The sequence below is a fragment of the Vipera berus genome (assembly GCF_964194415.1).
Source record: "Vipera berus genome assembly, chromosome: 2".
Lineage (NCBI taxonomy): Eukaryota > Metazoa > Chordata > Lepidosauria > Squamata > Viperidae > Vipera > Vipera berus.
The window spans coordinates 162,675,199-162,693,255 of record NC_138203.1 but is presented as its reverse complement, the minus strand read 5'-3'; the positions used below and the strand labels follow the sequence as shown (position 1 = coordinate 162,693,255).

The 18,057-nt window shown below is 39.2% G+C and overlaps 1 protein-coding gene across 1 annotated transcript in view; it reads left to right on the top strand.

Annotated features, from left to right (window-relative positions):
• RPTOR (regulatory associated protein of MTOR complex 1) overlaps window positions 1-18,057 on the top strand; it is a 437,560-nt gene that overhangs the window by 237,649 nt on the left and 181,854 nt on the right. The window contains exon 10 of the mRNA XM_081318296.1: window positions 17,788-17,863. Coding sequence (XP_081174422.1) covers window positions 17,788-17,863 — 76 coding nt within the window. The remainder of the gene's footprint in view (window positions 1-17,787; window positions 17,864-18,057) is intronic.

The following is an 18,057-nucleotide window of genomic DNA, read 5'->3' as shown; positions in this document are numbered from 1 at the left end:
TTACTACTTCATTTTAGCAAAGCCCACAAGCTAATTTTAGCCACGTTTAATATTTACTAAGGGCATGGAAATAAACTGTCTTGAGTGATGAGAAATTGGGCAGGGGGGCATTAAACAGTGATATAATTAATTAATTACCCGAAGCCAGGCATGTCAAACTCGTGACGTATCGGGACTTTTTCCCCATTGCCGGCAATGGGGTAGGTGCAGTTTTGCCGTGACGCATCCGGCCTGTGAGCCGGCAGTTTGACATGCCTGCCTTAATAATAATAATAATAATAATAATAAACCTTTATTGTCAAAGTACAACATGTGTACATTGAGATTAGCTGAGCCTCCCCCCCCCCTGTGCTCTCTCCCCCCAACACACAGTGACAACAAACCCTCCATCCTACCACACCATGTGAACCAACTACACCACACACCGGCCTCCCAAGTCAATTCTGCATAAGATTATGTCCCATTTAAAAGCCTAACAGCCCACGGATAAAAGCTATTTTTCAGCCTGTTGGTACGGCTGGCTATATTCCTGTATCTCCTACCGGATGGTAGGAGAGTAAAGAGATACTGTCCAGGGTGTGAGTCATCCCTGAGAATCTTCCTCGCTCTTCCAAGGCAACGAGCCCTGACGATGTCATCCAGTGGTGTCAGGGAACAGCCCACAATGTCTTGTGCTGTGCTCACTACCCTCTGTAATACTTTCCTGTCCGTGGCTGTCAGACCAGCATACCAAACCACAATACCATACGAGAGGACGCTCTCTATGGTAGATTAAGTAAGCCATACTTAATTAAGCCATACTTAATCATGATGCATCACACACACACACACACACACTGTTTCTATTATTTCTAATGATCTTTAATATACAGTAATAAAGGGAATTACTTCTGTTATAAATATAACTTTCCTGTATTTATTACAAAGTTAAATGAGTGTTAGCACAGATAATACTCAACTTACAACAGTTCATTTGGTGACCGTTCAGAGTTGCAAAGGCACTGAAAAAAGTGACATGACCGTTTTTCACACTCACAATCATTGCAGCATTCCCCATGGTCATGTGATTAAAATCCAGATGTTTGGCAACTGGTTCATATTTATGATGGTTGCTGTATCCCAGGGTCATGAGATCACTTTGTGCAACCTTCTGACAAGTAAAGTCAATGGGGGAGCCAGATTAAACTTAACAACCTTGTTACTAACTTAACAACGGCAGAGATTCACTTAACAACTGTGGCAAGAAAGGTTGTAAAATGGGGCAAATGTCACTTAACAGATCTCTCACTTAACAACAGAAATTTTGGGCTCAGAACTTACTCAGAACTCTTTTCTGTGGTCATTTCTGCATGTACTGTATAGTGCATATTTAATAATACCGTATTTGTCTTTTACCCAGAGGGTAGAGTCCTTTGCTGACTTTGAATGGTGTTTTAGTTTTGTAAATCGGTCAGTGAAATGAGATTACTGTGCTGGTGTCTGGATTCTTTGAGCATTGGGTGCTTTGAATAGAGTCCCCCATCTTGGTGATGTAAATGCCTTTATCTTGGGAAGCTGTGTGAATCTATTGTAGAATTAACATATAAGCTTGGCCATGCCGTTTTTAATTGCTTCAGTGCCCCGTCTTTGGTGCTAGCGAAATTTGTCATTTCATTTCTCCTGTGTGGCTCTGATCTCTGATTTCACATAGCTAGGAACCATTGTCTTTTTAGCTCGTATGTTTCAGTAGCTTTTGTGAAAATAATAATAATAATAATAATAATAATAATAATAATAATAATAATAATAATAATAATAATAATAATAATAATAATAATAATAATAATAAAGTTGGAAGGGACCTTGGAGGTCATCTAGTCCAACCCCCTGCTCAAGCAGGAAACCTTATACCATTTCAGGCAAATGGCTGTCCAGTCTCTTCTTAAAAACCTCCAGTGTTGGAGCATTCACCACCTCTGGAGGCAGGTTGTTCCACTGGTTAATTGTTCTAACTGTCAGGAAGTTTCTCCTTAGTTCTAGGTTGCTTCTGTCCTTGATTGGTTTCCATCCGTTGCTTCTTGTCCTGCTTTCAGGTGCTTTGGAGAATAGCTTGACTCCCTCTTCTTTGTGGTAGCCCCTGAGATATTGGAACACTGCTATCATGTCGCCCCTCACCCTTCTTTTCATTAAACTACACATACCCAATTCCAGCAACCGTTCCCTATATGTTTTAGCCTCCAGCCCCCTAATCATCTTGGTTGCTCTTCTCTGTACCCTTTCTAGAGTCTCGACATCTTTTTTACATCGTGGTGACCAAAACTGGATGCAGTATTCCAGGTGTGGCCTTACCAAAGCATTGTAGAGTGGTATTAGTACTTCACTTGATCTTGAGAAAAGCATGATTGTGCCAATCAGTTGTGAGTGGACTGTTGTGATTCAGGGTCAGCCTGTGGGTTCGGCAGTTGGGTCGGACGACTCAGAGGAGGAGGAGGGGGGTGTTGAAGAGCTTGCTGAGGGGGTTGGACAGCTTGATGAGAGCCCTCAGCCAGGCCCCTCTCATCTGGTCACGACGCAGACCCAGCTGTGTGAGCCTGACAGCGTGGATGAAGATGACCCACAGCTGGCCCTGTTCAAGGACGCCCGACGCAGGAAGCAGTCAATCAGGAGTAAACAGAGGAAGGCAATGGGGCTCCTCGGAAGGAGGCAGAGAGAAGCCACGCCCTGAACTGTATTTAAGGGGGAATGCGTGGGAGGGCTGGTTTGCTGAAGGCAACCGCTTGAAAAGCTCCTGTTTCTTGGTTCGTGTCTTGTTCTATTTGTTTTTGTAGCAATAAATTTGGCAGGCGTAATTCCAGCCTCTTGCCTTCTTGTAAAAGGGGTTGTCCCTGCCTTTTCTGCAGGGCCGTTAGCAGGCTGGTACAGAACATGGACCAAAGGAATGTGCATATGCTTTGAAATGTTTTAATGTTTTTCCACTTGATTTGAGTTTCATTTTATCTCATGAATAATTATGGTAGTCCCCCTTTAGGAGTTATAAGGGAATCATTTCACCTTCTTTGCATGTGCATTTAAAAGGTAAAGGTAAAGGTTCCCCCGCACATGCGTGCTAGTCGTTTCCGACTCTAGGGGCCGGTGCTCATCTCCGTTTCAAGGCCGAAGAGCCAGCGCTTGTCCGAGGACGTCTCCGTGGTCATGTGGCCGGCATGACTAGACGCCAAAGGCGCACGGAACGCTGTTACCTTCCCACCGTAGCGGTCCCTATTTTTCTACTTGCATTTTTACGTGCTTTCGAACTGCTAGGTTGGCAGAAGCTGGGACGAGTAACAGGCGCTCACTCTGTTATGCGGCACTCGGGATTCGACCCGCCAAACTGCCGACCTTCCGATCGACAAGCTCAGCGTCCTAACCCACTGAGCCACCGCGTCCCTGCATGTGCATTTACAGCTACCTAAATAGGATACAATATTTTGTGTGTTTGCCCAAAGCGGATTTCTTTCTCCATTTCATACAAATCAGCTAGGATTAGATTTAATGGCTTGTAGGGGGCCGATTGATTTCTTCAGCACTGACAATAAAGAGTTGCTTGTTCCACAAATTTATTCTATTGGTTTATTCTGTTCTTTAAGATTATTTTTTACTAGATTCATTCTGTTTGGGAAGAAGTCTAATATTGTTTGTTAATGTAGGCCTGTGTTGTCATTTATTGAACGAATGCTCTGCATTTCAGCTGCAGGAAAAAATCCGAACAAAGAGATAGTTATTTGCCAATGTGACAGAGACCAGATTAAATGCTAGCTGCCAGATTAAAATGACGATAGAAAAGCTTTGTTTAGATACAATCATTGTGATGGTTTTTAGTGACATATTTTTCCTTCAGTGTCTCATTATTTTTTTTTGCTCTCCAAAATTTACATGTTGAAACATGGTAATTAAAATCTTTTGAAATTGTAGTAATTTAAATTCAGCCCAAATCTCAAACATGCATAATTTATTACTTTGACTTTTTAAAGATGTGGCTCTCTAGCTGAATGACTTGTCTAGGTGAAGTCTTTAGGTTGAACTTTATGTGATTTTTCATACCCTTGCCTATTTTTTTTGTCTTTACAGAAATGATTTAGTGGGTTCTGGGATGTTTCTGGGATTGGTTCCCTCTCCTCCCCTTCCCATTCATATCTATTTCCTTGCAATTTTCTATTCAAATACTAACAATATTTAGCTTTTGAGGATCAGCTATAGTATGCCAGATGCTTTGACCATAATCCCCTTATTAATTTCATATATCTGTCCACCCACCCACCCATCCATCATTCATCCATCCATCCACACACATACAGGAAGCTCTCAACTTAAAACCATTTATTTATTTATTTGAAGTTATAGCAGTGTTGAAAAAGTGATTTACAACTAGTCATCACACATCACACGCAATCCCGTGATCTAAATTGGGGCTCTTGGAAACCAGCTTGTATTTATGGCGGTTGCAGCATCTCGAGATTACATGATTGCTATTTGCGACCTTCCAACAAGCAAAGTCAATGAGAGAAGCTGGGTTCACTTAACTGTGGTGGTTCACTTAATGACCATGGCAAAAAAGGGCATAAAACAGGATGCAACTCATGCAATGATCCATCGCTTAGTGATGGATGTTTGGTTCCAATTATGGTCATAAATCAAGGACCACCTGTAAAGACCCGCCTCAGCTAACCACCCAAGAAAGCAGAACTCTTGAAACAGGCATTGTCTCAAAAGGAACTTTTATTAGGAGTCAGTGACAGTAGGGAAGTCAAGGCGAGATCTGGGGGAAAGCCCGCTTAAACGGTATAGTTAACCCAGCAATCTTCCTCCTCCCACCAAAGTCATAGTGTCCATTTGATCCAGCCAATCCACAAGTGGTACGATGTCTGGGTAAATGGCACAGTTGGCACGTATTTCAAGGTCTTCTCCAGTTTCGTTTCTCCGTGGTTGTCTCCCTAGTAAGGGAGACACAGTCTTTTCTCAAGTGGATAGAGGTGGAAGAGGAAAAGCAGAAAGTGAAAGTTATCCCAAGCGAAAGCAAACTCCCCCCCCCAGTAGAATAGCAGGCCCCAAATAAGAGCACATATGCAGGGAAAGCAATAAGGATTTGGGGACCTGAAACCACCTGTAAAAGACAAATTCTTCTTATTGTTGATAGTGAAAACTTGAGCCTGTTCAGCTTGAGGGCCTCATGTGCATCATACAAGCAGGATGCTGGCCATAACTTCCCTACAGAAGTGATGTAGTAACTTCTAGAATTATACTCAGTATAGTAAGCAAAGCAGGATGAATTACATAAAAACTGAATCTCAGAGTATGAGGCTCCTAAGGAGGCTGAACTGAAGCAAACTGGTCCCAGCAGCAAGAGTGTGCAACTCACTGTTGATAGAAGAAAGCTATAGCTGAACTTCCAACAAGCATACTTAATTGATCACCCCCTAACCCTACTATCTCCTCCTCCTTCCTGCTATAGGCCGATGCTTACTGTAGCAACAGAAACAAATATTTTGGTACAGGGAACAAGTTAATTTCATTTTCCTTTATAAAGTTATTTCCTTCTTGGGTTATAAGCTAGTAGTTATCATTAAACTTGTGAAATCCATATTAAAATATCATTTAATTAACAAATGGGTGCTTCAAAGCTCACTGCAGAAACCCTTGTTTACAAATTTCATTATATTAATTTATGACTGTACCTTTACAATATAAATTGGCAACCTGTGCATGCCCACAAAATTCAGTCTTGCCTGAATTGGTTGATTATTAAATTAGTGCAGTTGGCCAGTTCAAGAAAAGAAATTTGAAAAAGTCAAATGGAACAGAACAGAGCATTGATTTATAATTCAAGAAAGAACACATATAGCAATAACTTACTTAATATATTCCTACAGACTAAAATGTTAACACTTTTAGAAATCTATATCATTACGCCATTAGTGGTTCCAAAATGTAGCAATTATATACTCATTTTTATAGGAAAAAGTGCATCTTTTATACTTTTCAGAAGTGCAGTTTATAGAAAACGTGAGACAACAATTTATATACCGGTAATTATTAACCAAAAGACAAATTGATGTTTGCAAAACTGCATCATCTTCCCAAAAGGAAAACAAGAATAAATCATACCTGTCGAAACCTGGTGTGAAAGATGATGACTAACGTGAGCCATTATAATTCTGTTTCATTCTGATTCAATGGAAATGAAGATTTACAATGTTCGAACAATTTAGAGTTCTGCATAAAGTAATGTTTTTTAAAGAAATCTGAAAGTTCAGTGCCTTCCTCCTCTTGCTTATAAAGTCAAGCCTTGCTGCACCTCAGGAGACATAAATTAGAAGTAAGTTGGAAGAGGTTGGGATAAATTATTCAAAGGTATGTTATACGTTTGCTATTTGTATATTTGGAGTGAAGTGAGATGAATTTTCAGTAGAGGAAATAAACATTTTCCATTCTGAAATAAAAGAGAGTTGCCTTTTCCTCCAGGGAAAGGGGGTTGTTAATGAAAAAACCACAGAGGCCTTTCCAGGCTTCCATTTTTTTTTTATGTGAAATCATGAGGGAACCAGGCTGCCTGTGTTTTTCTACAATATCTGTATTCCTTCAAAGTTACATGTTTCTTTTTAGTTGATAAATATCACCAGAGAGTCTGTTTTGTTTTGCTTTGCTTTATTTTAGGGCCAACTAAATTTTTGGTGATAAAAAGGTCCATTCCCAAAGGATAGGTAGGCTTTTTAAAATGTTTTTTCTTTCTTTCCAGAATGGTACAGAGTTGCACTGTTTAAGCAGTCCAAGAATGAGCAGTCAGTATGGGAACCTTAAGGTGTTACCTAGCCTAGAATGGTAGCTCATGAAGCCACCAGGCTCAAGGTTGACTCAGCCTTCCATCTTTCCGAAGTAGGTAAAATGAGGACCCAGATTGTTGGGGGCAATAAGCTGACTTTGTAATAATGTCGCTTGGGTGGGGCGAAAGCCCTAATAAGCAGGCATATACATAGAATGAAGGCTATTGCTAAGCACAGTGTGCTTTAGATTGTAAGCCGCCCTGAGTCTTCGGAGAAGGGCGGGATATAAATGGGATTAAAATTAAAATAAAATAAAATAAAAAACTCAACAGTGAGAAAGTTGTTTTAACTTGCAGTGTTTTTGTTGATAGTACAGCAGAGTCAGAATAAAGGGCACCTCACTAAAAGGGTGAAAATTCACAATTTCATCCTACACATAGCTACAAATAGGCTGTGTTCTTGTTTATTGCAAAAGAGAATGCTTAAAAATGGATTCTGCAATAGATTTTTGCATATTGCATGTCTTCACGGGATTTCTTCTTTCTTTCGCTTGCTTTTTAATTAGTCTAGTTTAATTAGTTTTATTGATTTGTTTTATATAAAATGAAACTCAGTTTCACTTTTCTTCCACTAGTTTCATTTTATAAATATAAACCTTATTCTACTAAGTGAGTAGCAGGAACACATTTAAATGATTAGGTTACATTAAGATATATTTAAATACCTTCCAGTGATTTCCAGACTGCATGCTAGAGCAGTTGAGAAATGAGAAATTACTTTTTAAAGCAGAGTTCCCCAACCTTTTCTCCTTTGCAGACCAGAGAAAGGGGATAGTTCAGCATGGGCAGCTCCATTAGCACAAGTGGCGGGCAAATGGAGAACGTGTGCGAACACACTCGCCCGCTGCTTGTTCAAGTGGGGATGCATGTGCGCTCGCCCACCACTTCCGCGGTCCAGTTCCAAAAAGCTTAAGGCCTGGTAGTGGGCCGCTGTCTGGAGGTTGGGGACCCCTGCTTTAAAGACTTCTGTGAAACAAGATTAGCTACTATTGGTCCTTGGCCGACAACGACAATTGGGACCAGACCTTCCATCACTAAGCAATGTGCTCATTAACTGAGTCATGACTAATTTTACAACCTTTTTTTGTTATGGTTACTCACCACATCTTTAAGGGAATCACATGGTTGTTAATGTATCTGGCATCTCCCATTGACTTTGCTTGTTAGAAGCCCACTAGGTAGTTCACAAATGTTCATCATATGACCCTAGGATGCTGCAACCATCCTAAATACATTTCGGATGTTAAGCACATGAATTTTGATCTTGGGACAGTGGGCACACTTCAACAGTGTAAGCACGAGTTGTTTCAACAGAATCTTATTAAGGATGCTTTTCTGGATTTTTATTCGAAATTATATACTAAGGAGGAAATTAATATAAAAGATATTGATATATATTTGGAGAATGCTAGCATCCCGGTTCTTACGCAAGTACAAAAAGAGGGGATTAATCAACTGATTACAGAAGAGGAAATTTTTACAGCTATTAAGGAACTGAAGGTGGATAAAGCACCAGGCACTGATGGCTTGACTGCGGCCTATTATAAAAACTTGCAATTAGAGATGATAAAACCGTTAAAGGAACTGTTCCAGACAATCCAGAGGGGGGGAGAGGTGCCCCCGTCTTGGAGAACAGCTTTTATTTCTTTGATTCCGAAGGAAGACCAGGATGCTACTCAAGTTAAAAATTATAGACCGATATCGCTTTTAAATACAGACTATAAGATATTTGCTAAGGTCTTGGCTAATAGACTGATGAGGGTCCTGCAACAGGTGATTCACGGGGACCAAACGGGGTTTATTAGTGGTAGGCAAATGAAAAATAATGTGAGACATATAGTTGATGTGTTAGAGTTCTTGGAAAGGCACAACCAGATCTCTGCAGCGCTAATCTTTTTAGATGCTGAAAAGGCTTTTGATCAATTGAATTGGCAATTTTTGTTGAAAGTCTTAGATAAAATGGATTTTGGCGAAAATTTTTTGCAGCCGATTAGGGCATTATATCAAAAACAAACTGCCCGAATCATAGTTAACAATAGCTTGACAGCAGTATGTAATATTGAGAAGGGCACAAGGCAAGGGTGTCCGTTATCGCCCTTGTTATTTGTGTTAACATTGGAGATACTATTGACCAAGATTCGGAATTCAGAAAAAATTAAGGGAATTCAAGTTGGAGATCAGGACTATAGATTGAGAGCATTTGCCGATGATCTGGTTGTTACAGTGACCCAGCCAGAGAACTCTGTTGTGGACCTGATGGAGATAATAACACAATATGGCAAAGTTTCTGGATTTAAAGTAAATATACAGAAAACTAAAATTTTGGCTAGAAATATGACAGTTTCACAGAAGGCTCTCTTAGAAGGATTAACTGGATTTGAGATTGTTAAAAGGGTTAAATATCTGGGGGTGATTTTGTCGCCCTCTAATACAAAGCTATATAAAAATAACTATGAAAAATTATGGGGAAAAATTCAAAAAGAATTGGAGAGTTGGCAAAAATTGCAATTGTCTTTGTTGGGACGGATTGCAGCAGTGAAAATGAATGTCCTGCCCAAATTTTTATTTTTATTTCAAATGATACCGATTCTTAAGAAAGATTCTAATTTGGAGGAATGGCAGCGTGGTATCAATAAATTTGTCTGGGCAGGGAAAAAGCCACGAGTTAAACTTAAGATTATGCAGGATACTCGTGAGAGAGGTGGCCTTAAGCTGCCCAATTTGAAATTATATTATGAAGCTGCTGCATTAGTAGGAATAAGCGATTGGATTAATTTGACGCAATTGAGGTTATTAAATCTTGAGGGCCATGATCTGTTGTTTGGCTGGCATGCATATTTGTTGTATGATAAGAAGGTAGATATTGTGTTCAGGATGCATATTTTAAGACAGGCATTGCTGAGAGTTTGGAAGAAGTATAGACATAAGTTAAGCAGCAAGATACCATTGTGGGCAATTCCAAAACACGCAATAGAAAATATACATGCTGGCTTTAAACATGATGTGACTACGTACAAGGAGATTTTAAGTTTGGAAAGGAATATTTGGTGCTTGAAAGCATATAGCCTGTTGCGAGAAGAGAAGGTTGTCCAAACTTGGTTTCAATATATTCAGTTACGGGCCAGGTGGAAAGAAGACCAGAAAAATGGATTTATAATGACTGATGAAAATTTGATAAAGCAAATTAGAAACCAGGGACCAGCACATATTAAACGGATATATCTTGCATTGCTGGAGATTGATTCAGAAACGGAGCTTGTTAAAGATTGCATGATAAAATGGGCCCAAAACATTCAGGAAGTTATTACAATGGACACCTGGGAGAAGATTTGGGTGAGGAATGTAAAATTTACTCAAGCTCAAAATTTAAGAGAGAACTTTTACAAAATGTTTTATAGATGGCATTTAGATCCCAAAAAGCTTGCAAGTATGTATCCGAAATACCAGCCTAAATGTTGGAGATGTGGTGATGAAGATGCAACATATTTTCATATATGGTGGACATGTAAGAAGGTTAAGGCTTTTTGGATAAAAGTCTGGTGGAATATGCAGAAGATTTTTAAACGGAGGATAAAGTTTTGTCCGCAATTTTTTTTGTTGGGAATAATTGTTGACGCTACAGTTGTGGACTCTAAGCTGATGTTGAACTTAGTTACGGCAGCAAGACTTTTGATAGGTCAATATTGGAAGAAAGAGGTACTGCCGACTATAGAAGAATGGACTTTAAAGGTTTCCGACCTGGCAGAGATGGCGAAGATTTCAGCCTATTTGAAAGATCATTCGCAAGAACGTTATATTATGGAATGGAGAAAATGGATTGAGTTTATCCAGAACAAGTATAGGGTTAAGAAGTTTTATGTAGCATTCGAATGAGTCTTCTTTCGTTTCTTTTTCTTTCTTTTATGCTAGTTTTTTTTTATATACATTTATTATGGTTAAGGTGTGTTTTATCCTATATAAGCTAGAGAGTGATGGATTTTAGAATCTATAGTCTTTAGTATATGGTAGTTTATGATTGCTTTTTTACATACATATACCTTGTATTTAGCTCTGGGAAGTCGGGGGGGGGAGGGGGGGTGGAGGGAGGAGGGGAGGGAGGGACGTTGGGGGGAGGTAGGGGGGGTAGAGGGAGGGGGAAGGGGTTTTTTTTTTTTTTTTTTTCTAATGGAAAACTGTATTTTAAAACTTTTCAATAAAAAAAAAAAAAAAAAAAAACAGTGTAAGCACGAGCATCAGTTGTAAGACCTTTTTTTCAGCACTATTGTAACTTTGAACAGTAGTAAAATGAATGGTCATAAGTTGAGGACCCAATGCTTTGGCCTCAATTCTTTCCAGTGAATCTCCTGTAAGGGCAGGAATACTTTCAGGTTTCTGCATCAGATACAACCGAACCATTTTATCAGGGCTGGGCATTCCTCCTTGCTTGCCCAATTAGAAGTTATACAACTCTGAAACTTGGCAAGGGAAATTCTTCTGAAGATAACCAAATTGTATTCTTTCCATAGTCTAGAAATAAACTCTTGAGGATTTGACACAGAAGTATGGATTAGCAAAGATGTATTTGAATATCATAGCTCTAGTTGATATCGGTCCAGCTAAGTACAGGTAGTCCTCAACGTATGACCACAATTAAGCCCAAAATTTCTGTAACTAAGCAAGACAGTTGTTAAGTGAGTTTTGCCCCATTTCTTGCCACAGTTGTTAAGTGACTTACTGCAGTTGTTAGGTTAGTAACACGGTTGTTAAATGAATCTGGCTTCCCCATTGACTTTGCTTGACAGAAGATTGCTAAAGGTGACCACATGACCCTGGGGACACTGCAATTGTCATAAATATTGAGTTGGTTGCCAAGCGCGAACCTGGTGGGGGAATAGGAGAAGATAGGCAGGTAAGTGCTGTAGCATCCCTGTGGTCAGAGCAAATGATCACAAGGGTGCTGCAGTGTCCGTAACCTTGGAACTGGATTATAAGCTTTTGTGGGGATCCACTATAACTTCAAATGGCCTTTAAGCAACCTTTGTTAAACGAGGACTATCTGTACAGCAAGAAAAGTAAAATGGATCGAGCAGTATCTATGACAAAATTCAGACTAATCCCCAACTCATATTGCTGAAGAAAAGCATACTAAATTCTAATGTGGTGAATTGATTATGATTTTCAGAAATAATATTGTGGAATATGATTGCATTGATTTTTAATGGTGGGCGTCAGGAAGGGAAAGAGTTTTGCTTTTAATTTGCTGGATTCTCCTTTTAAATACCACTGCATTTCTGAGATTTTAAGATCTGACCTTGCAGGAACTGTCCTCTCCTCCCACCCACTCCCTCCCTCATCCCCTTTGGTAGAAACATTTGCCCTTTTTACCTGACACACTTTTGAAGTGTTAAGCCTTTTAGTAACATCTGTCTCTCTGGTCTAATGACCTCCACTCATGTCTGGTGCAATTTGCAAGCAGTGCAAATCAAGCCTTGTAAACGTGTCTCTTCCAGTTAGCCTTCTTTCCCCCTAAGCAATAATATACATATAAACAGCATTTGCATCTCCCTGCTATTACCTATCTGTAACTATTGGGAGATCAGTCTCTTTTGTGACTTGCCTTCCTTCCTCCTCGTTTTCTTCCCTTAAAATTGATCAGGACTGTTGGTGTTAGACACAAAGGTGTTACCATTGTGGGTTCCCTTACAAAATACACAGATAAATGACATGGGTAATCTCCTTTGAGGCTTAGGTTTGGCAGAGCTGAGAAACGGGGGTGGGGGTGGTGTGAGCTCTGAAATTGGATTTTTGGCTTTGTTGTTGGCCATCCTCCACAGCCAGTGATCGAAACATTAAAGGGGCTTGTCAGAATTGTTCACAGAATGCCATTTATTCATTCCCCCCCCCCTGGTATCCAGGCTAGATTGCCTGCCTAAGGAAGTGTTCAGGTTGTGATTAGGTTACCCAGGGAGAAACCAAACAAAGCCTAGTGAGAATTAAGCTTCAGAGAGCACATTCATTTCTAGGAATCCCCCCCCCACACACACAAATTGTTTGAGCACCAGTTAAGAAGAGGGAGGAGGTGTGGCTTCCTCTACTATTGGTTCACTTTTTCTCTCTAGGGAAGGAATCCAGGCCAGATGCAGGCTTACAAATCAGCTGGAAAGAGTTACTGGTTGTTTTCATTTCAACTACATAATTCTCTTGCTGGTCCCACTGGGGGCCTATTTGCTTCCAGGAATTACTTTTCTAAATATATCCATGAAGAAGGGACTGTCTTCAAACGTATGAATCGAGTCTTTGCAATAAGGTTCAGGGTTTCAACATCCTGTCTCTGTGTGGCAAGCTGAATTTAGAACCAGGATACAGATTTAATTGCAATAATTGACTCCAGCTCTTGTCACAATCTGAGATTAATACCTTCTGCAGTTGTTGTCTCTTACCATTTTGCCTGCATCCTGGGTGTTTATTGAGCTTGTGGGAGCCATATATTGCTTTTGCTTTGGAGCTGTTTTTATTACCCCCTGATTATCTCATAATTGTATAGGCAGCCTATTGTGAAGAGGAAGGTCATTACTGAACGAATCATGAAAAAGGGAACAGATGAAACTATATACTGCAAGAAAGATCTGGAGAGTTTTGAGACTCATTTTTTTTCTTATGTAAATTCTGTTCTGAATCTGATTAACAACTTGTTAAGCGAATCTAGCAATGCAGATAGTTCTTGACTTACATTCATTTACTAACAGTACTGGAAAAAGTGACTTATGACTGGTTTTCATACTTATGACCGTTGCAGCTTAACCATGGTTACATGATCAAAATTTGGGAGCCTAGCAACTAGCATGTATTTTTGACAATTGCACTGACCCAAGGTCATGTGGCCACCATTTATAACCCTCTCAGCCAGCTTGTGACAATCAAAGTGAATGGGGGAAGCCATATTCGCTTAGCAACCACATAATTCACTTAGTAACTATAGTCATTTGCTTAACAACTGTGCCAAAAATGTCACTAAACTAAGGCACTACTTACTTAGCAACAGAAATTTTGGGCTGAATTTTGGTCATAAATCAGTCTTCAGGTTTAGAGAAATAGATTAAGATTTAAGAAAAGTGCTGAGATAAATATCTGCAACATTGGAGTTACTTTCTTTAGATATTACGTGAGGATTTGGGGTATTGCTTAATGGTTACGTTTTTAGTGTCATGAAGCACAGAGAAACCAGCATGGCTACTTAATGCTCCCTCTCTCCATTCCTTAAAAAAAGAGTGTGAAGTTTATAATATAAACTTGAAGCATATGATATATGAAGTAGATCGTATAGTATATGAGATACAGTTTACAATCCTGTTAAAGTAAGATGTTACCGGGAGACCATGCATACAACAAGGTGGGAATGGAGGGAAGTATTGCATAGAAGTTCCCTGTGTGCTCGGATAAGTTTGTGATTGTTATATTGATTAGCTGTCAGAAATAAAAGATGGTTAGGCAAAAGTACTGAATTAACCTGCTAGCTGTTGTCAGGCTCACTACTGTTTAAAATAATGGACAAGAGTTTGTTTTACAGTAAATTTAGCTTTCCATTTCAGTTCTATCTTTGTGGCTCTGTGTTGTACATTTAATTAAATTGAAAGACAAAACTCAAAGGCACATATGCTAAATATTTTTTTTTTAGAAAAATGTAACCATAAAGCCTACAAACCAGACATACACTCTTTATCACCATCCCTTTTTCATCGGTGGGAAAATAGTGGCAGATCTTCGCTTAGTTGTAGTGGTACTGGAATAATGACACAACCACAATATGCAGTCATCTTTAATTATCTTGGATTTTGCCTAGATTCTTCAGTGGTGCTGGCATAGTGGGAACTTTTATGAATTGTGCCTTTGATCTGTACTCTGTGGAACACCCTTATAATCAGTTTAACAGTGTAAAAAATAATCTCTCATAGATTTAATTTTCATGAAACCTTGGATATATTTAACTTCAGATTGATTGAAAACTTGTTATGAAGCAAAAATAATATGGCATTTAATTCCATGGCTCCATTGGGGGGAGGGGTTGTGCCTTGCTTAGTTTCTGTTGAAAAAGAGGCTTTGGATGTATGTAGGTATGTATGTATTAAATTTATTTGCTGCCTATCGCACTGTGGAGCTACTTTAGAGCACTTACATGATAAAAACAAAGAAATGATAAGTGGTATAAACATAACAGTAGCAAAATAATGAAACAATAAAACAAACAATGAAATAAACGATGAAAATACAGTAATATGAGACTAAAAGATGGGTGGGGGGAAGCAGGGAATGTGTGTGGGGGGGGGAGGTGGAATTTGCTATCAATCTAGCAGCTACCTCTATTGGGCCTCAAGCCAATTGGCAGAGCCAGGTGTTCAGACTCTTGCAATAAACAGAACATAGCACTTGTCCACTACTCCTTAAGGCAACCATACAGCTAATCCTCACTTACTGACCACTCATTTCATGACCATTCAAAATTACAGTGATTTTAAGATTAGTCTTCAAAGTTACAGCCATCACAGTGTCCCCAGGGTTGTGTGATCATGATTTGAATCATTGGCAACTGGCACATGTTAGAACCGCTGCAGAGACCCATGGTCACATGATTGCCATTTGCGACCTTCACAGCCAGCTTCTAGCAAGCAAAAATATTGGGGAAGCCCCAGTAAATAGCAAATCGTGCGCATGCATCATCATGCTTAATTTCCTTAAGAACTGCAAATGGAACTGATCTTGTCAGTCAGGAGTGGTCAGATGATATTTCACTTTATGATCACAATGCTTAGCGATTGGAGTTACTGTTCCCAATTATGGTCAATAAATGAGGACTACCTGTATATTTCTCTAGGACTGCGTATGGTACCATAAATTAATTAATGATTAATAAAAACTAATATATTTTTAAGTAGCTTTTCTTATTCTTCCCCTCATTCTCTGTATTGAAGAAATATCATAAGATATACCAATGAATGCTTAAAAAGCTACTTGAAGGACTTCTGAATAATTTTGCATTTAAATAGTTTTGAACTGAATGTTCAGGTAGATGAGAGTGACATATTGCTTAGCTGGAACTTGGCAGTACTTCTACATTTCTACATATTTTTATCATAGGAAAAATGTTCAGATACTTATACAGAGCATGTGCTAGACTATTAATTTTGAACCACTGCTTATTAATATGCTTATCACTTAACCAGCATCTTGGTAATTAAGTGGTAGCCCACCTAGTGGGCCACCATCTGTGAAATCCTGGGTGAAATAATATCCCTGAAGTTTAAATGACTTTCATTTCATACCCAGAAAACTAATAATGAGTCTATATTAGCAAGAGTTAACCATGATTCAAAGACAACTTTAAGGTTTTTTTTCCTTATTCCATCAAACAAAATGTTCCATCTCTGATATCCAAAAATCAGCAATAATTTTGTGGTGAAAACCACCTTCCTAATGATTCTTGATGAAATTATAAAGACTCAAGTCTAATTTTCACTAGTTATTCCATACTATAAGTGAGATTATTGTACACAGGAAGGCTATTTTGAGGGAATATAAGCTAAATTTCATCTACTAGTAGTATAAAAAATGCATATCTATTTAAAAGAGGACTTCTCTGTTTGGGTGTCTACTATCTGTGGTCTTGAATGGGGACCCAGAAAGATCCAGTGCATAATTTGGAGGTGCTGCTGAACACATGGCTCCTGCTCAAAGCACATGTTGTGTGCCTGTTGGGCCTTTTTGGATTTCATTAGTCATTTGTGCCCTGGTCATCTCCTGCATGGACTCTTTATGGGGTTACCCTTGAACATTATCTAGAAACTGCAGCTAGTTAGAATATGGTTACGTGGGCAGTTCTGAGTGCCCCTGGGGGTTGCTCATGTAACACCTCTACTGCATAAGCTGTGTTGAGTGCCAGTTTACTTCTGGGCCCAGTTCAAAACGTTAATTACTTTAAGTCCTTCATGGCATAGGACCAGGTTTCCTGAGGAACCTCTTACCCCAATTACATCGATCTGTCCTAGCTGGTCAGACAGGAAGGGCATATTATGGACTCATCAGTTGGCAGGGTCAAAGAAGAGACCCTTTCCTTCTCTTGCCCCTGCTCTTTGAAACATCTTGCCCCCCCCCCCCCGAGATGAGCCTGGCCTTCCAGAAGAGCATTAAGACTGGCTCTGTCAACTAGCATGGGGATCCAACAGTGGTGTGCAACCCTGGGGCTGATTGGTGATCTGAGGATGGCCACTCCCTCTTTATAACTTTGAGGGTTTTTTTATCTTTCTTTGTTTTTGTATGGATTTTATAGTTTTTTTATTTGTAAATTCTTCAGAGTCACTTAGCAAGTTGGGGATCTACAAATTTGATTAATAAATGATTTATAAAAGCTAGATCCGGCATAAGATTGTCTTCTACCACAAGCAGATAGGCTATGTTTCATGAAATATTTATGTTTGCTAAATTTTATAAGCTATTCTTTATAAACAAAAAATCAACTTCCATCCTCTTTGTTTCCACACACAAACTTTTATCTGCTACTATTTCAGAGCTAGTATGTTCCCACATAAATAAACAGAATTAAACTTTCCCAAACTGTTTTCTTTTTCATCCATAGTGGTGACTTTTTCAAAGACATCTTTGAAATGCTCTCCCAAGAGAGAATCATTTGATTCTGATCTTTTATGTTTTCAATAATTTGAGATGGCCTAACCATGCCATGGAATTTTCAGTGAAATTGTTATCTGCAATGCTGATTTATGTTCTGTTTCACTCCCTGTATATAATACATTGCTTTAAGTTATTAAATATAGTATATACTAACTGGGAAAAGATTAATCTAAGTGTCCCTTGTTTTACTAGCACAAAGCAAGTACACTTAACATGTACTGTAGGTGAGGTGATAGTGTTGCATATAATTTTGCCCAATCTTTGTAATGGCCCTATCTTTTATCTTTTCCCAGGCAAGCATGGGATCTTGCTGTGGATATATGCCTATCTCAGCTGCCTACCATTATAGAGGAAGGAACCGCGTTTAGGGTAAGTAAGAACTATTAAGCTCATTCTCTGGGTTACTCAAACTTGGCTGTCTACCTGTAGATGACCTCAGCTTCCAGAATTTCTTAACTAGTGTGTCCATTGCTGACAATTCTGAATTCTGGGTAGTGCCAAGGTTGGGGAAGGATAATCTAGCAATTCCAAAATTCTCATATTCTTTATCAAGCAAGTAGGTA